At 39.0% G+C, this 22,578-nt stretch overlaps 1 protein-coding gene and 1 non-coding gene across 2 annotated transcripts in view; one reads left to right on the top strand and one right to left on the bottom strand.

Moving 5' to 3' along the window:
- Positions 1-601: 601 nt before the first annotated feature.
- The window catches only part of APC (APC regulator of WNT signaling pathway), a 134,714-nt gene continuing 112,737 nt past the window's right edge, over positions 602-22,578 (bottom strand). The window contains exons 10-16 of the mRNA XM_052646250.1: positions 21,701-21,796; positions 20,360-20,413; positions 16,350-16,489; positions 15,617-15,694; positions 14,968-15,084; positions 9,562-9,776; positions 602-8,047 (exon numbers count right to left, since the gene is read on the bottom strand). Coding sequence (XP_052502210.1) covers positions 1,444-8,047; positions 9,562-9,776; positions 14,968-15,084; positions 15,617-15,694; positions 16,350-16,489; positions 20,360-20,413; positions 21,701-21,796 — 7,304 coding nt within the window. The 3' untranslated portion in view covers positions 602-1,443. The remainder of the gene's footprint in view (positions 8,048-9,561; positions 9,777-14,967; positions 15,085-15,616; positions 15,695-16,349; positions 16,490-20,359; positions 20,414-21,700; positions 21,797-22,578) is intronic.
- On the top strand, positions 18,550-18,621 carry TRNAS-GGA (transfer RNA serine (anticodon GGA)). Its single transcript has one exon. It is a non-coding gene; the product is annotated as a tRNA-Ser (tRNA).

Consider the following 22,578-nt stretch of genomic DNA (forward strand, 5'->3'; position numbering starts at 1 on the left):
GTTAACAGGCAGTGGTTTCTTAAGAGTCTCTTGAATGTCTCAGCATTTTCTGAACATGGCAAGGTGCTGATTATATTTGGCTGCTGAAATTTTGCTGTAACACAAAAGGTGATGGAAGGTGTTCACTCCAGACCCAGGAGCAACAGGAGAGACAAGACCGTGACATTCCAAGATGGGCTTGAAGAGACTACTTCTACCTCAGAATAGTTAGTTTCTCAAGGACAGAATTCTACTAAGAAAAAAGAAACGTTCTTTGTGGGCCTATTGTGTTCAATGCCCGTATGCAAGGCAGTTCACATTGCTATTATATGAATTTAAAAAGTCAACTCCAGTGGAGTAAGAAAAGAAAAATACTAAACAGGAAGTGCTAATCACACATTAAACTTTCAGGAACGGTTAAGTGCCAGTGCATGGAATGGTTAAATGCCAACAATCAGCTTCAATTGTTTTTTATTACAGTAAGAGGAAGTTTACTCTTAAATGCATAGAATTTGAAGAAAAAATGTATATAAGCTTTTAAAAGAGGCCCTTTTTGACAATTATTAATACAAATGTGAAATAAGACCCTTCAAACAAATACCAATTTCAGTAACAGTTTACATACAGCAATAATTTATTCTGAAATGTTCACTTAGTTTCTGCTGAGACACGATTCATGTCTCAATAATAAAAGAGCAGCCATCTCACCTCAAATACCAGAATATACAACAAGTTACAGCGCAGCAAAAATTCTACCTACTTTGTGATGTTCGGGTAAAATAGTTTCATTCAATGTCTTACAGTTACACAGATTTTTTTGTTTTGCGCACAGAATAGTGTAAGTTGTTACACTATAGCTATCTATATGCACATCATGTGACCACAGAACTGTTACTCATTACTTCTGAAACTGAACCATCAGTTTCATTCATGCAGTAAAGCAGAGCAGGCTGGGTAAACTTGTTCACTGGGAACCATATTACTGTGAATTTCACAGCCACGTGATTGATTATGATGTTAGATGGACTCTCAAGGACTAAAACAGAATGGTTTTTTGCATAAATACCAATTTCTCCCTGATGTAAGTTTAGTCAGTTTATTACCTAGAAATGATTGATAACAGCAATATATCATATTTTCTATCTGTAGTGTTATTTTAAGACAAGCAATAATTAAAGGATGCTGGGATGGGATGCTACTTAAATACATGAAAAACATACTGTACAAATATACTTGGCTTTACCATTTTCTTCCTAACTATCAAGAGTGCCTCCCAAAATATGACCAGTGAAGACGAAGTATACTATCAAATATGGCTTCCAGAACAAAAACCCTCTAACGTTAAAGAATCAAACCTATTTACAAAATTTTTCAGTCTTTTACAGTTTCACTTGAAACAAAATTTCTACATAGCAGTTGTAATGAACACATATCACATTCTTAGTTTCATCCTTCCAGCTCGTTTCACACGGATGTCACAAGGTAAGACCCGGAATGACGTTTCGGACTTTGAGTCCCACTGGGTTCCGTGCTGTCGGGTTTTGAGTCGCGTTTCTTTGTGTTGTTACTCACTGGTGTTGGGATCTGAGACGGTCGGGCGGAAGTGCCATCTGTGCTGCTTTTCCTTGGGCTTGGGTTGTAATTAAAAGGACTCACCCTGGCGGCGACAGTCCCACTTGGTGAACTGTGCTTGCTTGAGCTGCTAGAACTAAACGGGGTACGCTCAGCTACAGAACTTTCATTAGTCTCGGATGTAGGGACAGGGTTATTACTTTGTCCCGGTTTTGTCTCAGTTCCTTTTTGGTCTGGGGGATCTACCTGAATAAAGGAATTCAGGCGGTTTTCCAGACCCATGGTGCGTGTAGGGGCACTACCATTGCTCACATTTTGTTTTCCCTGATTATCTTTTGAATCTTTAGGGTTCGGGCTTCCCTTTTCTGAAACAGTGTCAATCACGGGGGGAGAATTTCCTGTTGGAGATCTTCCAGATCTAGGGTTGTTAATGGGACAATCCTCAATTCTCACCCAAACATCCTCTGTTTTAGAAACAGCAGGTGCCATCTGATAAATCAGAGTTTTTGATTCAGCACCATTTGCAGCACCTGAAGAAGTGGTCTGAGACGTACTATTTGTGGGAGAAATTTCACTTTCTTTGATTTTTCTCCATGTTCCTTTTGTGGATACCTGGTTTTCTTTAGTTTGTTTGCTTCCTGAAATAGAGTTCACTTGTTTTTCATCCTCACTTTTTGCTTTTTCACTAGATTCTGATGAAGCAGAAAGAATTGAGGATGAACTTCCAGTTCTTCTCCAAGTGCTTACTCGAGGAAGTGATGATGAGTGTTTGCTGTGCTCACGTTTCCAGGTCCCTGACCTATTGATGGGAAGTCTGGAAGGACTTTCGGAATGAGAGCGTGCTATATCATGGCGCTTTACTGGTCTTCCATCGTTGTACTCTATGGTGGGACTGAGGTTAGGTGGGAGTTTTCGCCACCCACCAGACTGAACAGACGAATGTGTAGGTAGAGACATATCAGGGAGGGAAGGACTTAAAACTGGAGTGTGTGCCTGGGACCGTGTGGGAGAATCGGGTCTAGAAGATGGAGAAAGAGATTCAAATGAAGCAGATTCCTCCAGTTTTCTCCTTAGGGTTGGGCTTGGAGCTTCTTTGATGAAAGTTGATTGGCGTACTAATACAGGTCTCTCTGACCTATCGGATTCACTTCCACTTGACTTTGTTGAAGACATTCTGGAAAGTTCTACCTTTTTATTGGATCCATTATTATTACTCATTTGATTTAGCCCTTTGGAGGCAGATTCACTCCTTGGGATACCACTGCCATTCTTGGCTAAGCCCGTTTGTTTGGTGAGGTTCTGCTGGCTCATCTGTCTGCCAGGAGATGTGTAAGACATTTTCCCAGAACCTGAGGACTTAGTTGAAGCAGTACTAGGGGATGACGTCCTTGGTAGTTGAGATAATTTGTTAGGGGGACTTATGCCATTTCTACCAGGAGAGATTGAGTTTCGCCCTGGAGACTGCATTGGTCTACTTAATGGTTGCTGGGCGGGTCTTGAAGGAGTGGAATCTCTAGATCCTGATCTAGAAGGTCCTTTGTTTGATCCCGCTGTCTGGGATGCCTGCCTTGTAACAGGGCTTAATTCTGACTTCACTGATGGCTTGGTTCCTCTGGGAGAGGTGGTAGCCGGCTGACCTTCACTAGGGCTTTTGGAGGCTGGAGTCTTGAGGGGTGGGCCTTTTTTAGAAACTGGGCTTGTACTTGAAGAGCTATTCCGAACTCCTGGAATATGAATCATTGTCCTACCTCGGGAGATTGAAGGCATGTTTGCTGGAAGGGGTTGTTTCATTTGGCTTGAAATTTCCGAATTAGATCGAACTTTTCCAGTAATCAAACTTTTATAAACCTTTTTGCCTCCTTTTATTCCTTTATTTTCAGATTCTATTTTTTTAGTTTCCAATGTACTTTTCTCCCCAGGTTTTAGAATTCGTGGGCCTTTATTATTCATGAAGGGTTTTTCTTCTTGATCAGGTGTAAGATGAAATGGAGATCCCAGAGAGATGCCCGATTTCAGCGAAAGGATGGAATCTGAATCGGATGAAGCTTGTCGAGATAAGCACGCGGCAGCAGCAGCAGCTTGATGTAAACTACTCACTATGGAATTTGCACCTTCCTGAATAGCTTTCCAATCAAAATTTTCTGAATCTGGGGATAAACCATGTTCTGAATCTGGTCTCTGTACATCTTTCAAATCGAGTGTCAAATCTTCCGCTAATAGGCCACTCATATTTCTGGGACTATGCTTTTCATTATCAGGCTTGAGCCTTGAAGGCTTTTTCTTTTTTGGCATTGCAGAACTTATACATTCCTGCAACAGGTCATCTTCAGAATCAATGCTAAGAGAACTGAGAGAACTGTTTCTTGAGAAACAAACAGGGGTGTCTTCCACGTGAAATGATTTAGGAGCATAACCTGAGGCCTGGGGTTTACCTGGTTCTCCCTGTGAGGCAGGGGGCTCTGTCTCTTTGATAGGTTCATTTTCCTTGTTGTTGTTGTTTTCTTGATCAATGTCACTAAGAGAGCTTAGAGAGGAATTTCGAGAAAAGCAAACTGGAGTATTTTCAATAGCGAAATTCTGTAATTTCTCATCTGTTGCTGCCCCTCTGTCTGGTATATCTTTGGAAGACTGGGGAAAAGTGGACTGCTTCTGCAGCACGGGTTTAGACTGACCTCTGTTTATTGGCTGCTTTGTAACAGCTGGTGTCTTACTAGCTGATTGTTGGTTTGAGGTTAGTTCTGTGTGGTTGGTCACTTTAGCTTCTGATTCTTTATTTTCCTTCCCCTTTCTTAATTCAGCCTTTTCCCTGGAAAGGTCAACATCATCATCGTCAAAATCTAGAGAACTCAAAGAGTCATTTCGTGAAAAACAGTATGGAGTGCCTTCAATGGGTGTGTAATGATGAGGTGAATCAAAAGTAAAACTTCCTCTGACTCCGTCTTCATTATTTGGCAGTTTATCATTGAGGTCCTTGGAGTTATTTTTCAAGTGCTGTTTCTTTGAGTCTTTGTTTTCTGAGAAATTTCTTTCGGCATTTAAATTATTTTTTGAGTCTGTATTTTTTCTTACACGTGTCCTGTATTCAGTACTTTGTGGTATAGGTTTTACTGGTGAAGTCGGTTTCTTTGTCTTACCATCTAATTGATTTTTGTTAGTTCCAGATGAAGACATAGATGCTTGTTGGACCTGGTCCATAATCTTTTTCACACGGAAAGGCTTGTGACTTTTTCCTTTGGGCATCGCAGAATTAATGCATTCTGCAAGAATATCACCTTCTTCTGTTTTATTGTCATCCAGTTCAGGTACAGTGACAGATGAGGCTTTCCCTCTTTGAGCCTCATCTGTACTTCTGCCTTCAGTAGGAATGGTATCTCGTTTTTCAAATTCACTTGACTGTGCCCCTGCTCTAACCCCTTCTCCAGCAGCTAACTCATTTGGAGGGGATTCTATCGTTAGATCACTCAGAGATGTAGCTGTGGAAAAGTTTATAGGTGTCCCTTCTACACAATACACCCGTGGCATATCATCTCCTGGTGTAAAACTAACATGCTTTTGTGCCTGTAACCTGTTTTGTGATGGCAGAAGTTTGTATACAGGGAGCTGACTTGGTTTTCTTGCCACAGGTGGAGGTAATTTCGAAGTAGTCTGGGCTGGTTTTTTGGCTTTGCGTGAAGATTTTGTTGGCATGGCAGAAATTATACACTCTTCTAGTATTTCAATATCATCATCATCTGACTCATCTAAAAGATCTTTTTCAGAATCAGTGGGTTTTTCTGCCTCTTTTTCCTGGTTTTCATTTGATTCTTCAGGCTGCTCACTTTCTGTTTCATTCCCGTTGTCATTTTCCTGAACTGGAGGCATTATTCTTAGTTCCACATCTTTCTGAATAAATGGCTCATCAAGGCTCAGTGCACTCAGGCTAGACGAACAAGAAAATCCATCAGGAGTACTCTCTGTGGCAAAATGTAACAGAGTATCAGCATCTGGAAGAACCTGGACCCTTTGTACTGCAGCATTTACCACGGCTTGCTTAGGTCCACTTTCTCTCTTTTCAGCACTAGGTGCTTTATTTTTAGGTACTTCCTGCTTCGTTTGAACTGTCTGAGGAGGAGGAGGAGGTGGAGGAGGAGGAGGGGTTTTACTTCTGCTTGGTGGCATGGTTTGTCCAGGGCTATCTGGGAGGTCACTGGGGCTTATAATGCCACTTACCATTCCACTGCAGGGTTCACTCTGAACAGAGCTGGCAATCGAGCGACTCTCAAAACTATCGAGTGAACTGACCGAAGTACATCTGCTGAACATGAGTGGGGTCTCCTGAACGTAGTGCTCTGGCGGACTTTTGGGTGTCTGAGCACCGCTCTTGGAAGGAGATTTGGCCCCTGAAGAAAATTCAACAGCTTTGTGCCTGGCTGACTCTGAAGACAGACCAGAAGCCTGGAGTCTGCTGGATTTGGTTCTAATGTGCTGTGACACTGTTGGAACTTTACTCACAGAATCTTCATTTGACCTAGGTCCGCTGCTGTCCTTGATTTCGGCTATCTGCAGAGTGTTAGCGGACTCTGCTGCCTGCGTTGTCTGATCACACCCTACTTCATCTTCAGCAGATGACAAAGATGATAATGAGCTGCATCTTGAAAAGCATATTGGGGTATCTTCTACACAGTAAGTCTGTATTGTTTCTTGGTTGATAGAGGGGACTTTGCAAGAGGAAGAGGTGGCTTTTGGGGTCTGACCACTTCTGCTTTGTGCTGAGCTTGGATGCAGCTGATTCTGCCTCTTGGCATTAGATGAAGTTGTGGACGTATTCTCACTGCTTGAAGAGATGTGTTCAGTCTTTGTGCTCTGTCCAGATGAATTCTTTGAGAATGAAAATGCTGGTTTCTGTGAAGAAGGAATGTCTGTGGTGTATTTTAAACTATAATCAATAGGCTGATCCACGTGATGTTTTTCTTCACTGTATTTTATGCTATAATTGGTTGGTCTCTCTTCTTCCTCATGCTGCCCTTCCTCAGAGTAACGTTCACTATAGTTGGTTGGTTTATCATCTTCATAGTCATCTTCTTGACACAAAGACTGGGTCACATTTTGACTAATTCCATGATTAGAGCCTACTCGATTTGTTTCCGATCCATTGGCTGCTCTTGACCTGTATGGGGAAACACATTCTTGCTGCCCAAAGTGTGGTTGGAACTTGAGATGTTTATCATCACTGCTCTCAGGATAAACAGGATAAGCTGTGCTTTGACTCCTTGATTGTCTCTGCTCATTCGGTTTTATTTCATCTTCTAGTATATGTTTGGGTCTTGCCCATCTTTCATTCTGTGAAGGGCTCTGCCTCCCAGAGTTCAACTGTTCATCGGAATATTTAAGACTATAATTAATCGGTGTATCTAGTTCTCCATCATTATCATCCATATGATTTGCACTATGTATTTTATGGGCTAGGTCAGCTGGATACTGACCATAGCTGCAAAATTTACTTTCATCATCTTCAGAATAGGATTCAATTGAAGGTTTCATCTGACCTCTTTTACCATAACCATCACTACTGCTGACACTATTTAAACTGTCATTTGAAGATCTCTTATATTCTACTTTGGCATATGGTATTGGACATGTTCTGTTTGAGTTTTCTGACTTGGTAAAGTTGTAAGTGTTTGCATGTGTGTGGGTGGTAGAGCTTCTTCTTAGTGCATTCCTCTCATCTGTCCCACAATGTAGTTCTGTGGTAGACCCAGAACTTCTGTCTTCCTGGGAGGTATGAATAGCTGATACTTCTTCCATGACTTTGGCAATCTGGGCTGCAGTGGTAGAAATTTGCAAACCTCGCTTTGAAGAGGTTCCTGGATTTTCTGTTGCTGGGTGATAGTTGCCTAGGCTAATACCTCGTTCTCTCTCCAAACTTCGATCTTTCTCAGAACGAGAGCTATCTAAACTTCCCCTTTGTGAAGAAGAGCTGGGCAATACTGTAGTATTTAAGTATGGTGATAGGACAGTCATGTTTCCAGTATTAAAATTGTCTGACCTGTTATCATCATGTCGATTGGTGTCAAAAACATAGTCACCATAGAGATTTTGCTTGTGTCTCTGCTTACTACGATGAGATGCTTTGGGACTTAAATTGTCAATATTGTCAAAAGTTTCTGATAAATGCTGAGCATCTAATTCTGCTTCCAGGGCCTTTTGTTTCCTGACATGAAGAGAAGGCAGACTTGAACCAGGAGACATGATATTGGCATCTTTATACTTTGCAGGTCTATTTGCCATGAGATTCCTTAAAGCTGCAGCACTTCCCATAGCAATCATCTTGTGCTTTGAATGAATGAGGTTCTTGAGCATGCTGACCGCTCCCATGTCCCACAATGCTTCCTGGTCTTTAGGGTTTCTTGCTGAGAGATTCCACAAGGTTCCGCATGCATTACTGACTATTGTCAAACTGTGAGATTTCAAGTGTTGTAATAAGGTCTGTAAGCAATTATTCTCTCTTAGGATTTGCCTGAAATAAAAACAAGATATTACAAAAGTAAGGTAAAAATCTGTTTGCAGTGACAAATAAAATGAAAGAGAACAAATTTAAAGCTAAAGATAACTGCTAAAACTTGTAACAACAGGCATAATAAAACTACACTGAATTATATTATAAATTTCAAGCACTGCCCATCTCCTTTTTAGTTCATTTAATGTTTATTGTTTTATAGTACTCATCTGTCAGACTAAAAGGTAAAAATGTTCAGTTTCATCAATTCTGCATTTCTTGAGCAAATATATATTTACTTTACATAGTGACAGAGTTTCTCAGTTTACTGAGTATAAATATATTATGAAAGCTGAACAGGGACTCTGTGGTAATTTAACATCTGGGGTTCCACAATGTTGATAACAGAGACATCGCAGAAGAGGTAGAGAAAAGAATCAATTAACAGATCTTTACAAAGTCAGAGAACACACTGTAAGCTCAGGTCAGCAAAATGACTTTTAGATAATCTCTCTCTGGTTTAAATTTGTAATACTGATATTCCCCCTTTTAAGTGGTCTTGGGAAAATTGTGTGTGTAGTTTTTCTAAAAAGTTTTAAAAACATTTAAAAGTAACTATAGAAACAAGAGTTGAGAGTCAGCGTAATGAATGTTAAGATCTGAAGAGCTATGGCTTGTTTAATGCATGGTAAAATGAAGTTTAATGAGAGCATAGTCAGCTCTAGTGGGCTTTAAAACTGATAGGCAAAAAGGTACAATAAGCTTTAGCAATGGCAGTTCTCTCAGCAGTCCAGCAGACACCTGAGTGCTTATTGAGTTTAAGAGTTCTTCCATGAGAAGATGAAAGGGCTGTAAGGCTTGTAGTTTGTGCATCAAAAACTTACAGAAAAGATATTTACATTCTTTACAAAAGCCTTTTACTACAAGTGTCCCATAGTCTTTTTTTTTTTTTTTTAATGAGAGAGGAACAATACAGGATAAAATAAATAATACACTGTGAAAGATACTCTATTTTTGTTGAGATAATGCAAAGCTCAAGTTCTGAAAATGTATGCCTTGTATCTGAGGTGCTCTGTTAGGTTTTACAGTTCTAATAAATTGGATGAATGGCTGTTGGCTGAAAAACATTTTGATTACTGATATTATGGCTCCACTAGAAAAATGTGAATCATTGTACTTTCTGGATCATAACCACAGGTTTTTTTTTTAATCACCTCATATTCCCTTAATCCATACTACATACAGGAAAGGATTTTGTTCTCTGTAATATTTATGGCTTTCATTTTTTATTCTACACATGGGTTATATCTCTCAAGTATCACTGGTTTATTTTTAGACATCTTTGTGATACTATGAACTTTTATTAGCATAAATGTTAATGAATAAATCAGGTATTAATAGTTAATAGTTTCACTGTCATAAATGTAATTTGGCTCAGAATTTGCATAATTACACGAAAGACTGCTCAGTTAAGTCTTTCTTAAGATATGAATCTTACCAATTCATTTAAAAGTAACATAAAACTCTGTACTTACCTGTGGTCCTCATTTGTAGCTATCAAGCTGGATACATTCCGTAAGATGCCACCTCCACTTTCAATGATGGCTAAAGTGTTGGTCTGGCTGCGATAAGTGAGAGTGCCAACCAGAAACGCAAGCGCGCCGTCTACAGCACATATGTCGGCTTTATTCTCAGTGCAGTGTGCCGACAGGTTCCATAAGGCACTCAAAACACTCTTGAGGGTTGACTCCTAGCAAGAAACAGAATATATGTCGTCTAGTTAAGGGCTGTAACTGTAACTCTTAGAACGTCTATACTTACTTCTATAGAGAAAGCTCTCTCCTTTTTTAAAAATATCCCCTGGCTGCCCATCCTTTACTGGTAAAGCATTAGGAACTCCTCACTTAAAAAAACTTTCGTAAAATACCAAACAGAACTTAAGACAGTGATATCCCCATGAGACAAGCAGAACACAACATTAAAACAATGACCATCACATTCATCTAAACAATGAACGTGAAATGTTTAGATGGTGCACACTTATCTCACAGAAGCTTATATTAGAAAATGAAACAACTGATGTGCATTCGGAAAAGATAACATTTTCAGGATAATATAAACTAGAAAAGACCCTCTGTATGCTGATTTGAAAAGATATCCAGACCTATCATTAAATGAAAAGAGCAAGTTGCAGACAAGTATGTACAATATTCTGTTTGTATGAAATACACATCCATATTTATGTGTGGTTGATGCAAAAGTAACAATTTATTAAAATGGAAGCATCCCGGAAATACTCCAATTTCTTAAAATCCTCAAAGAAATAAAGTCATTATAAAAATGACAACTCCCTGATGTGCAGTATCATAGTAAACTGTCAAATCACAACTGCCAGAGGAAACACTTTGAGTATACAATTAAGAATGTTGGTTAAAACTTGTCATGCTCCTGATGACAGTCTTCTTACTAAAAATCAATCAGGGAACAAACGAACATTCATTAGAAACCTACTCTGTGCCTATCACAGTTACAGGTACTTTAGAGGATATAAACAGCAACTGACACTTGCTCTGAAGGTGCTGTTTACTTTGGGGAAAAAAGACTGTAACACTATACTTAAAACCAAGGGCTCTAATGAAAAGATTACTGCCATGGGAACTTAAGTCAAATAAATAAAATAATTTTTGGAGGAGAGCACCTCTGCAGATAAAAAGACATGTACATTCAGAGGAGGCAGGGGAAGTAGAAAGAGTAAAGCCATGGAAGTGGGAATAAGCAAGGGAGGACTAAATAACAGAAAGAAGACACAGAAGACGTCGAAGTCCACGTTGGGACATTGCGGGAAGTAAGGTCAGACAGGGTAAAGAGGGCCCTGAATGTCATGGCAAACATTTTGGGCTCAACCCAATCAAGAGCCACTGTATTCTCTTCTTCAGGATATTGAATGAATAAAATAGATAATATTTACCATGAGGCAGAGAAGAAATGCTTTCACCACTGAAGATGTGAAAAGGACAATAGCTCAATTTTAATTATAATGCGACTGAGGAAATGGGACAAAGTATCTCGCGATCAGAAAAAATGGGAAGAGTTTAGAGGAGTGAGCTAAACTTATAACTGACCTAGAGATGAGAGTTGAAGGTAGGAAAACAGAAGTTGCTCTCTTTGGGACTACATGTAGGGGGCCAAGGGTTTTGTTTCAAAGCTTAATAGTTAGACGAGACAAGATGAAATGATTGGATGTTGGAAGTATAGGTGGTAAAAACAAAAGGAGGAGATTCAGTAAGGTATGTGATCAAAGGTATCAAATACAGGTACAGGTAGAAAAGTGATATCCTAGTTAAGCTATAAATCTAGATTTTTTGTTAGGAGCAAATTTAGAAAGAACTGGGGAAGATATGGCCAGTTAGGAAATGAAGGGAGTGACTACTTGACTACTTGTTTAGGGCTTTGGTTGTTACAGGAGATTCTCTGAAGAAGTTGGAAGAAGCAATGAAAATGAACATTTTTGTTTTTTATTTTCAAAATATTGGGCTTCTTAGAGATAAGTGAAACATTAAAAAAGCCTCCTTCTCTATAAGCAGTAGAGAAAGTATAGCAGACAAGAGTAAGGGACGAACAGTTCTGAGTAATAGCAATGCCCAGAGCGCAGGGGTGCAGGTGAAGGAAAGACTGTTGTGTAGAAGAGGAAGGGCCAGTGAATGAGGTGAAAAGGGGGAATGTGCAAGGCAGTTTTGGTCCTTGCGGTTGTGAGGAGTAAATGAAGTTGAGAATGAAGAGGTGACAAGTTAAAAAGAGAAAGAATGTTCATACTGGCTGTTGCACTGAATGTAGGAAAAGATGGAAAAAATAAATTCTAATACCGTTAACCAGAGCAAGACCAAACCAGAACTGGACAGTATAACTTTCTGATGGGCTAGTTTTTCCAAGATTGGGCTTACATTAAAAAAATTTTTTTAACTAATTTATTTTAATTGGAGGCTAATTACATGATTGTAGTGGTTTCTGCCATACATTGACATGAATCAGCCATGGGTGTACATGTGTTCCCCATCCTGAATCCCCCTCTCACCTCCCTCCCCATCCCATCCCCCAGGGTCATCCCAGTGCACCAGCCCTGAGCGCCCTGCCTCATGCATTGAACCTGGACTGGCGATCTATTTCACATTATGATAATATACATGTTTCAGTGCTATTCTCTCAAATCATCCCACCCTCGCCTTCTCCCACAGAGTCCAAAAGTCTGTTCTTTACATCCGTGTCTCTTTTGCTGTCTCTCATATAGAGTCATTGTTACCATCTTTCTAAATTCCATATATATGTGTTAATATACTGTATTGGTGTTTTTCTTTCTGACTTACTACATTCTGTATAATAGGCTCCAGTTTCACCCACCTCATTAGAACTGATTCAAACGCATTCTTTTTAATAGCTGAGTAATATTCCATTGTGTGTATGTACCACAGCTTTCTTATCCATTCATCTGGCTATTGTAAACAGTGCTGTGATGAACACTGGGGTACACTTGTCTCTTTCAATTCTGGTTTTCTCGGTGTGGGCTTACATTAAAAATTTATAGATGAATTTAGGGAGAAATGATCTTTAATGATCTACTCTTCCTTTACAAGACTATGTCTTGACATTTATTAAAATCCTCTTTTACACTTTTCAGTAGGCTGTGTCTGTTACTCTAACTTTCTTGGTATGTAGCAATTGGCCTGTATGTAGATCTTTGAGGTCCCTGAGTGATAATACAATGAGCTATTCAGCAGCAATACAAGTCCCAATAATCTATACAAAAACATTAAATCTTTCTGAAAATACACAAAGTTGATTCGAAAGGAGTCTTAAAATGTACATGGCACTAATTTTTTTGTATAATTTTAGTAAGGTATTAAGGCAACCAATAAACTGTACTTTGATCCTCCTCCAATTTCCTCATACCCCTTGTAATCCACCCCCAAACCCAGGCAACTACTGCTCTGATTTCTGACATAACTGATTATTGCAGGTATCAATAATTCATTCTTTTTTTTTTAATAGCCAAATAGTATTCCACAATTTATTTACCCATTTACCTACTGACAGACATTAGAATGTTTTTCCTAGGTTTTGGCTATCACAAATAATCTTTATGTAGACAATTGTGTGTCTTTGTGTAAATTTAAGGTTTTGTTCCTCATGGGTGGCCAGGTTGTATGGCAGGTAAATGTTAGTTTGAAAACACTGCCAACAGTTCTCTCAAGTGGGACAGACAGACCTCAGAGATATTACAGGTATGGTTCCAGACCACTCCAATAAAGCAAATATTGCAATAGAGCAAGTCACACCATTTTCTTGGTTTCTCAGTGCATATACTGTAGTCTATTAACTGTCAAAAAGCATTATGTATAAAGATGTACATACATTAAGTGAAAAATAACGCTGTTGGGAAAATGGCACCAAAAGACTTGCTTGGTGCAGGGTTGCCACAGACTTTCAACTTAGCAAAAACGCAGTATCTGCAAACTGCAATAAAGCGAGGTATGCCCGTACACCATTTAACTCTTCTGCCAGCTCTTTAACATCTCTGACAACACATGGTCAATTTTAAAGATTATAACCGATATAATATGTATAACGGGATCTCACAGTTGTAATCTGTATTTCCCTGATGACTAATGATGCTGAGTATATTTTCAAGTGCTTACTGGCCATTCATAACCTTTTTTTCTAGAGTGTGAGTACAAATGTTCTGCTGATTCAGTAGTGTTCTAAGGTACCTTTATGCAAATCCTGAGTATATTTGAACAGTATTGTTTTCTCCCAGTTTTGAGACATAATTGACATGTAACACTATTTAAGGTATACGGCATAATGATTTAACTTACATACATCATGAATTGATTACCACAGTGAGTTCAGTGAACATCTATTATCTCATATATATATATATGTATATATACATACACAAAAATTAAAGAAATAGAAAACTTTTCCCTTGTGATGAGCACTTAGGACTTACTCTCTTAAAAATTTTCATATATGATATGGTAGTGTTAACAACATTTATTATATTGTATATTACATTCTAGTATGTATTTATCTTATAACTGAAGTTTATACCTGTTGACCACCTTTAAACATTATCTTTATAGCCAGTTACTTAACTGAATATTTTTCTTATTTCTAATAATTTTCCAGTTGATTTTCTTGGAGTTTCCAGGTATAAAACAATGTAATTTAGAAAAAAATACATAAATTAAAAAATAGCCCCAGACTGCAAAGGAAATTCTGAAGAGAAAAATGTAGGTTCTGGGTCAAGGAGGGCTGGTTAGGTGAAAGGAAGCTCAGATTAGATAAAAAGCCGAGCTTAGTTTAGTTCTTCGCAAATTTCAATTAAAAAAAAATTAGCTTAGTTTCTAAAGTAGATATCCCACCTGGATATTACTTCCTTTTGTAAACAAATTATTATTTGATGGATTTTTCATCTTTGGGTCTGATTACCTCTATAAGGTGACTATCAAAATCTGGGGACTCTGGGAGATTGGGATTTGGGCAGCAAGGAATCATCTGGGGGTGATTCTGTCCCTTTTCCCTTAGAGGGGACATCTGGTAATAAATGCAGACATTTCTGATTATTATGACTGAGGGGAAGGTATGTCAGCATTTAGTGGGCAAAGGCCAGGAATGCTGCTAAACATCCTACAAGGCACAGATCAGTACCCCCAAACAAAGACTTATCTGTCCAAGATGTCAACAGAGCTGAAACACCCCGATTTACACTACGTCACCTTGTAGGCTTGTCTGCCTTAATACTTGCAGAGTTTGGAGCATTCTAAGTCTTGGGATTGGTAAGCTAAGAGGGTCAGAAATTAGTGAGTCTCAGAGGTGGGAGAGGGCAGCGAAAAAGTATCCAAAGATGAAATGCATACGGTAATACCAAATGTTCTCAAAGGTACCTTTTTCACTTCCAAAGCACATTCCATCAGTGCTTTCACACTTCCAACTTCACGCAAAGTCTTTTTACTATTTACATCTGCTCTCCAAGACAGATTCCTCAAAACACTCGCAATAACCTGCAAATGGATCAATTTTAGAATAGTTTGTTTATAAAATTATTTACACTAGTCGCTTTCCTGTTCTTAAGGTTAAAAGCAAGAGAGCATGCATGCGTGTTAAGCTGTCTCAGTCGTGTCTGACTCTTCGCAACCCTATAGACTGCAGCCCACCAGGCTCCTCTGTCCATGGGACTGTCCAGGCAAGAATACTGGAATGGACTGCCTTGCCCTCCTCCAGGGGATTTTCCCGACCCAGAGGTCAAACCCATGTCTCTCTTGTCTCCTGCATTGGCAGGTGGGTTCTTTACCATAGGCACCACCTGGGAAGCCCAAAAGTAAGAGTAGAAATCTATTAATAAATACATTTCTTCTTAAAGCTAATATAGAGCCAAAAGGAAGTCTAAAATAAAATTCTTTTCCTCTATTCTGGTGTTAATGCAGCCACAATTTAAACATGAGATGCTGAATACTGAGTCATAGCTTACATTAACCTAAGTCAGGGTGTTAAGCCACTAATATCCAAGAAAACCACAAGGAATCTGAGGAGTACCTGCTGCAAGTCCTCACTCTCGGACTGGAGCTGAGCCACGAGTGCTCTCATGCAGCCTTTCATAGAGCAGAGAGTAGCCTAGAAAGTCAAGGATTACATGGGTTAGTAACAAGGCAACCTGCAGCCACGCATAAGAGAACTAGAACCATAAATTACATAAATGAAAGACAAACGCCCTCCTAATCCTTTGCAATATTCATTCCTTTCTTGGCAAACTGGAAAAATAAAGTGAATAAATAATAAGAAATGATAAGAAAAGGGTTTGAATGTAAAGTCTTTTATTTGGATGGAACTAATATGTGTCTGACACTTTCACCAATCATCAAGATTTCCAGATTTTTGCTATCATTCCCAAGAACAGTATTTTTTTTTTTAATTACTTTTTTTGTCTCACTAGGCAGTAAATGGGATCCTAATTCCCCAATCAGGGACTGAACCTGTGCTCCCTACAGTGGTAGAGTGGAGTCTTAACTGCGGGACCACCAGGGAAGTCTGCCCAGGAACAGAATTTTAAATGTGATGACTTAAGTTCACTTCTGTGTTCCATCTTTTGCCTTTGTTTAGGCATTAGACATCAAATGAGTACGGATATGCAGTGGAATATATAGTACAGGTTTTTATTAGTCAGTGTTTAATGACGAGAGCGACAAAAAAGAAGTCAGTGAAAAGTAGTCTGTATATAAAAAAAGCTCATACCAGAGCTATCTTAAGAAATCGATCTTATAAAACATACCTTGTTAGCTACATCTCCGAAAGTCAAGTTTGTCAAAGCCATTCCTGCATATCGTCTTAAAGTAATACTGTAGTGGTCATTAGTAAGCCCATACATTTCACAGTCCACTTGCAATAATTCTGCAATGGCCTGTAGTCCCCCTAATTTAAAAAGGGCAAGAGGAAAAAGTCAATAATCTAAAATAACACAAATGGGTACCAAGTTTATAAATTACTAGGGAAAAATCTCAAAGAATGAGTTTAACTCTGTCTTCAGAATTACAAGCTACAAAAAATGTTATAAAGCACTCTTGTGTAATACACTTATCAAGTACGAGCGACAACTATTTCATTTTCTGCCAGTTTCTCCACCCTCCAGCCCCCTGTCTTACTGAATAAGATGAATATTACACTTTATTTACTGTAATACACTGCATCCTGTCAAGGAAGAAGAAGACTATATTCCACTATTAGGTCCTCCTGAATGTAAGCAGAAAAAGGTAACTTCATTACTAGGACTGTCTCACACTATGGCCTAATTACTTTAATATATTTTTATCTCCAAAATAATTTTTAGCATCATTAGGAATATTAAAACTTCTAAGTGAAATAGTACAGGAAGCAAAGCTTATTTTTGTTTTTTATGAAAAAGAATTACCTGTTCAACTTATTACTAAGCTGAATAGAACCATTTTTATGGTTTTTCTTTTTAAATTCTTATTTTTCTTTGATACACACAAGTGTCAAATACCAATACTAGGATTTAGTATCTTCTTTCCCCTTGATTCCCACCACTGGGTATACTTAACAATGTCCACAGTGGTCAACAGTAGGAAGGCAAGGAGGAAAATGAAGGGAAAGGAAAGGAAAAGACATAAAGGAAGGGGTAGTAGAAAGACAACACAAAACAGAAGGACAAAAGGTGAAGCAAAATGGTGTGGGAGTGAATAAAAAGAAAAATAAAAATGCATATGGAAGTTATTCAAAATATTACTCGTCATCAATATAATCATTATGAAACTGGAGATCCTGTTAGCTAAGACAGAAAAGAGATGATGAATATAAACAGGTAATTCTTCGATACTGTAAGTCTAAACTGTTAGGTCATTAATCTGAAAGAAGTTCTAAACATTCGTCATTTTTGTAAATAATCTAGAAAGGATCAGTATGCAGAGCAATCAGCAAGTCTGCAAAACAGACCAAGTTCAATTCTGGGTCAAGAATGCCAAGCCAGGGATTTAACTCTTGGAACATTTGTGTGAATCTTTATAACTGCCACCAATGACAGTTAAGTCTGAATGTAGGTAAATAAAAATTAATTTGGTTACGGCCAATGCAAACCATATTTAGGAAGATTTTCCTCCATCCACCCATGATGATGGGAAAGATAAATAGCCCATGAACAAAATAGCCAATGAACAAAACAACCAATGTCTTTATGGAGCTTACAGATTAGCACAGAGCGCCACTGAACAGCTAATTTAAATGTCATGATTGTGTAGAAGCACGGGGCGTGATAACAGGCAAACCTAATGTAGACTGGAAGGATCAAGAAAATGGTTGAGGAATTAAGGTTTAACTTGAGACTTAAAGGATGAATGACCATCTAAGAAGGGTAGAGGAGAAACAGTAAGGAAGCATTTCAAGCAGATAAAAGAGCACGTGTAAGGGCTGCTGGGCCTGAGACATTAAAAGACAGCAACAAGGAGGGACTACAAAAATGCCAGGTAATACAAGACTGTGTACCTCACCAAGGATTTAATGCAGGAGAAAAGAATAATCAGATGTATGTTCTAAACAGAGTCCTATGATTAAGGCTATTGAAATGATTACGATGGGAAGTAGGAGTCAAGTAAGACAAACTATGGGAGACTAGCAGTGAAGAAAGAGGCTTTGCTTATGCTGGGGATAAAAAGATTAGCAGTGGTGTAAGATGTATTAAGAGCCAGAATTAAAACAGTTAGCAGATATAGGGGACAGGAACAGAGTCGAAGGTGTCGTCTAAGATTTTGGCTTCAGCAAGTGGGTTGACGGGAAGGCTACTGTCTGAGAAAAGGAACCCTGGTCAAGAGACAGTTTTGGGGATGGAGGAGACAGACTCAGTTTCTGTCAGTTGAGTCAGAAATGTCTGAAAAATCATCTCGGTGAAAATGCTGGAGGAGCAGTATGAAAATGTGTGTAAATCTCAGGAGAGGGAACGTGGATTACGACGTGAGTTGGCCTCCCTGGTGGCTCAGAGGTTAAAGCGTCTGCCTGGAATGCAGGAGACCCGGGTTCGATCCCTGGGTTGGGAAGATCCCCTGGAGAAGGCAATGGCAACCCACTCCAGTATTCTTGCCTGGAGAATCCCATGGAGGGAGGAGCCTGGTAGGCTACAGTCCATGGGGTCGCAAAGAGTCGGACACGACTGAGCGACTTTACTTACTTTGAAAAACACTGTCAGGGAAGCCATGTAGCAGGGCTTATAGCCTAGGGAGAGTGAATGGAAGAAAGCCTAGTAGGGAGCTTCAGAAAGGCCCACCCCTTAATCCTTCAGCAAAGGAGGAGGGACTAGAGTCTTGACTAGGAAACAGGCCCGGGAGTCACTGCTGACTTAAAGACAGTAGCCTTGTGTACTGATCACCAAATCTTGAGGATTATAAAGCAGACCATCAAAGCCATACAGAGCACACTCTGCTTCATGGCTACATAAAATCCTGCCCAGTACAGCAGCATCTGTGACACTGTTCTAAGACAGTAACATGTGCAATAATCTCAAGAACCTCCCAAGAAGGCCCTTGACTACTTTTGTATGGGAAACCAAAAATCTTAGGACTTGACTCTGAAAAAGAACCTGATTAATGCCAATAAAATGATGAAGAATGTGCTAATGAAAAAAGAACGTTCAATAAAACTTAGCGTATTAGATAAAAGAGAGAGACCCTTTATGATTTCCAGGAGTTAAAAAACAAAAAAAAAACCTCCAGTGAACTTTAAGGCAAAGAACCTATACACTTTAAAAATGGATTCACAAACATATGATGTGAATTCATGACAGACAGGAAAAAAATTGGTTGCCCTAAGAAATACTAGGATGTTTCAAGGTAATGTAAAGGTCATGAGCACATCCTTCCACATTTTCTTGGTGTCTGTGTTAGAGAACCGTGGTTCAGATGAACCAAGTATTATCGCGTTTGGTATCTCATAACCTTACCGACAGCAGATGATCAATGTCTTCAGGTGACATTTACCAAAATCCTTAAACTTATCAAAGCAAGACAGTAGAAAGACGACAGAATTTTAAAAAAGGTATATTACTTTTACTTGGTTTAGATAGTCACCATTAGCATGAAATACCTCATTCTAAAACAAGTAGGGCTCAGCAACAATACTCTATATATATTGGTAGTTTCACAAAATTTCCTGATCCTAAGAATCACGTGGGCCACTTACTGGATTTGATTCCTAGGTCCCCTGCTCTGGAGATTCTATTTTCCTAAGCTTGCTTACCATGGGCCAGAGAAGTACACATTCTGACCACTGGCCCTGGTGAGCATCATCGTCTAGTCTGGGAAACACCAATGAATATTAACTACGCGTTCCTTGAAAATCAGGACCACATCTTAATCCTTTTTGTATCTAGTGCCTAGCACAGTTTCTAGGATGGAGTCGGAAATTAATAAATGTGTACATTCCTGGCATTATAGTCTAAAACTTGCAAACTATAGTCTAATAGTTGCAAACTTAAATGACCCTAACAGTTGTAGAATCTTCTTGCATCTACAGAAGACAGTCCTAGCTGACTGGGCTTAGGAATTTTCCTTCATCTACTTGGGACTTAGTAGATGAAGTCCCTATCTGACAGTGAGGGATAGTTTCCTCCCGTCCCTCACTGTCAGATCCCTTGTGCTACCTGACTGTATCTATCCACAGTCTACACACCTGGTTCCTTCTTTGGCTCCAACGCAAAGTCAGAGGCTAGGAGTGAAAAGGTAATCCCCTGTGGCTACATCCCCACAGTCACACCCCCAGAGGCCCCGTCCTGCTCCTCACCTGAAAGCCCCTGCCCTAGCTCCTGGGATGAAATGCCCCGGGTAGCCTTCCTACCTGAAGAAGGAAGAGGAACAAATACTGAGTCTAGATTTCACTTGGAAATTCAGATGATTAATGTGGGTCAGTCCTAGTCTACAGTTCATTGGAACATAGGGACATTTAGGAAAAACGTTTGTGGGAGCTTAAAACTGGATTAGTTTTCCTGTTTGTTCATTAGTTCCCCCATTATTACGAGTGTTAAAAAAAACACCCAAACTTGAGATTTCACCAATGCTGGATTGTGTTGAGGAGGGGAGAACTCACAAGTGCATACTCAATTTCACAGGAACCTGGGGAATAAGGAAAGAGAATCAAGTGGGCTAGGGCCTGTGGGGAGAAAAGTACAGCTGGGGGCAGGTGGAGACCAAGTATACACAGCCTCCCAAAGTGACGATCTGAAGGAGACAGCGCTCATTTTCAGCCGTTCAGGTTCTCTGTGTTTTAAGAGACTCACGACTTTGTCACTTTTAAGATAAATGATGAATGAAAATGGTAAGTGTGGCAGGGACACAAGTGGGGGCTGGAATGGAAGGCAACGTAAACAGCACAAAAAGCAAGGGCACAGCTACACTAAGACGGAGACGCAGTGCATGCTTCTCGCTTGTGGCTCAACTAGAGCGATCCAGGTCCACATGGGATGGCTCAGCATGACGCAACTTATAAAAACCACATGTGCAAAATGAACCTAGAAATCAAAGAGAAACCATCACATGAACAATGGGGGCCACAGAGGCAGGTTTTATAAGGTTCAGAGTATGTGAGAACACACACTAAGAGTAATCCTTCCAAATTAATGGAATGTTTTCTAACATAAATTAGAGAATAATGCTTTTCCATTATTAATGAGTTTCAGAGATACCAACCACACTGCTTATCATGAAAATTCAGTAAAGTACGGATAACCATGAAGATAAATGAGAATCTTAATAATAATTCCTTCCTGTGTCTATCAGAAGTGACTGAGTTCAAGGATAATTACAAAGCTCCATATCATCACATCTCAAAATGATTCAAATTACCCTCCCACTGACTGTCACCCAGGGTCTACCTTGACAATATTGGCAAGAGTGGCCCATTTATTTATTTTTGTCCATCTCTGGCTAAGATTTTAAAAACCCAAGTTAGGTTATAAAAGGGTAGCAGTTTCTGTCACTTAGGACATTGTCTTCTCTGGAAACCAGAGTCACTTGCTACAAGGAGGAAGCAGATGGTAATAGAAGTTAGTGGCCTTATATACTAATTCAACAATGACGAAAAGTCTTCAGGATTCTTCTATGGCATTAAGAAACATTTTTATCTTACCAAGTTCATTCATTGCATGTCTGTGCTCTTCATCAAACGAAAGTTTCATCAGAACACACACAGCAGGACAGATCTGATGTTCAACAGGAGCTGGCACTGAAAAATAAAATTGACATAAACCATAATGCTTTGTTTTCTCAAAGTAGTGGTGTTTATTATATCTAAAAAATACTCCGAGTTTGCTGATATACTTCTCATGCATGGTAGCTTAGTGAATCAACAAGTATTTGCTGAAAAGATGAATCAATACTACACACACAGAAAGGAAAATATAGGTAAAGTGCTTTTTTTGGTTCCATAAAAATGTTTACCTCTCATCAGCCTTTGACCAAGTCTGTTGGACTAACTCCCATGTAGGTTTATGCTATAATTCAACTAATAACTTAAAAATAATATTGGTTATTTGAAATAATAAAAACATTTTAGTATAAAACTATTTACTTATAATCTTTATTTTCAACTGAAAGGCACATGGCTGTATAGAAATGTATAGAGAAACCTAGTGCAACTCTAGTAGAGAAAGCTTATTATATAGATACCAGATAGTAAATAAAAATTTACAGGAAAAGTGTCTAAGAAAATGTACTTGCACATTTAATATTATGCATAAAGTTTCAAAACTGTTACTTGAAATAAAAATTTAAAAACCAATCTATTTTTCAGAAGTAATCATATTTATTCTATTTAACTTTTCTGAGGACAGGTATTAAGAGCACACAATACAAGTCATTACATAATTGTGGACAGCCAAAGAAAACGATCCATAAAGATAATGTTTTCCCAGTAAAGCAACTTATTAATTCTCCCTGGCCCTAGGACAAACAGAAAGGACATTTCTGTGATATTCTTATTGTTGAAAAATGTTTAATTTGTAATAA

The sequence above is a fragment of the Budorcas taxicolor genome, chromosome 10, assembly GCF_023091745.1.
Source record: "Budorcas taxicolor isolate Tak-1 chromosome 10, Takin1.1, whole genome shotgun sequence".
In the NCBI taxonomy this organism is placed as follows: domain Eukaryota; kingdom Metazoa; phylum Chordata; class Mammalia; order Artiodactyla; family Bovidae; genus Budorcas; species Budorcas taxicolor.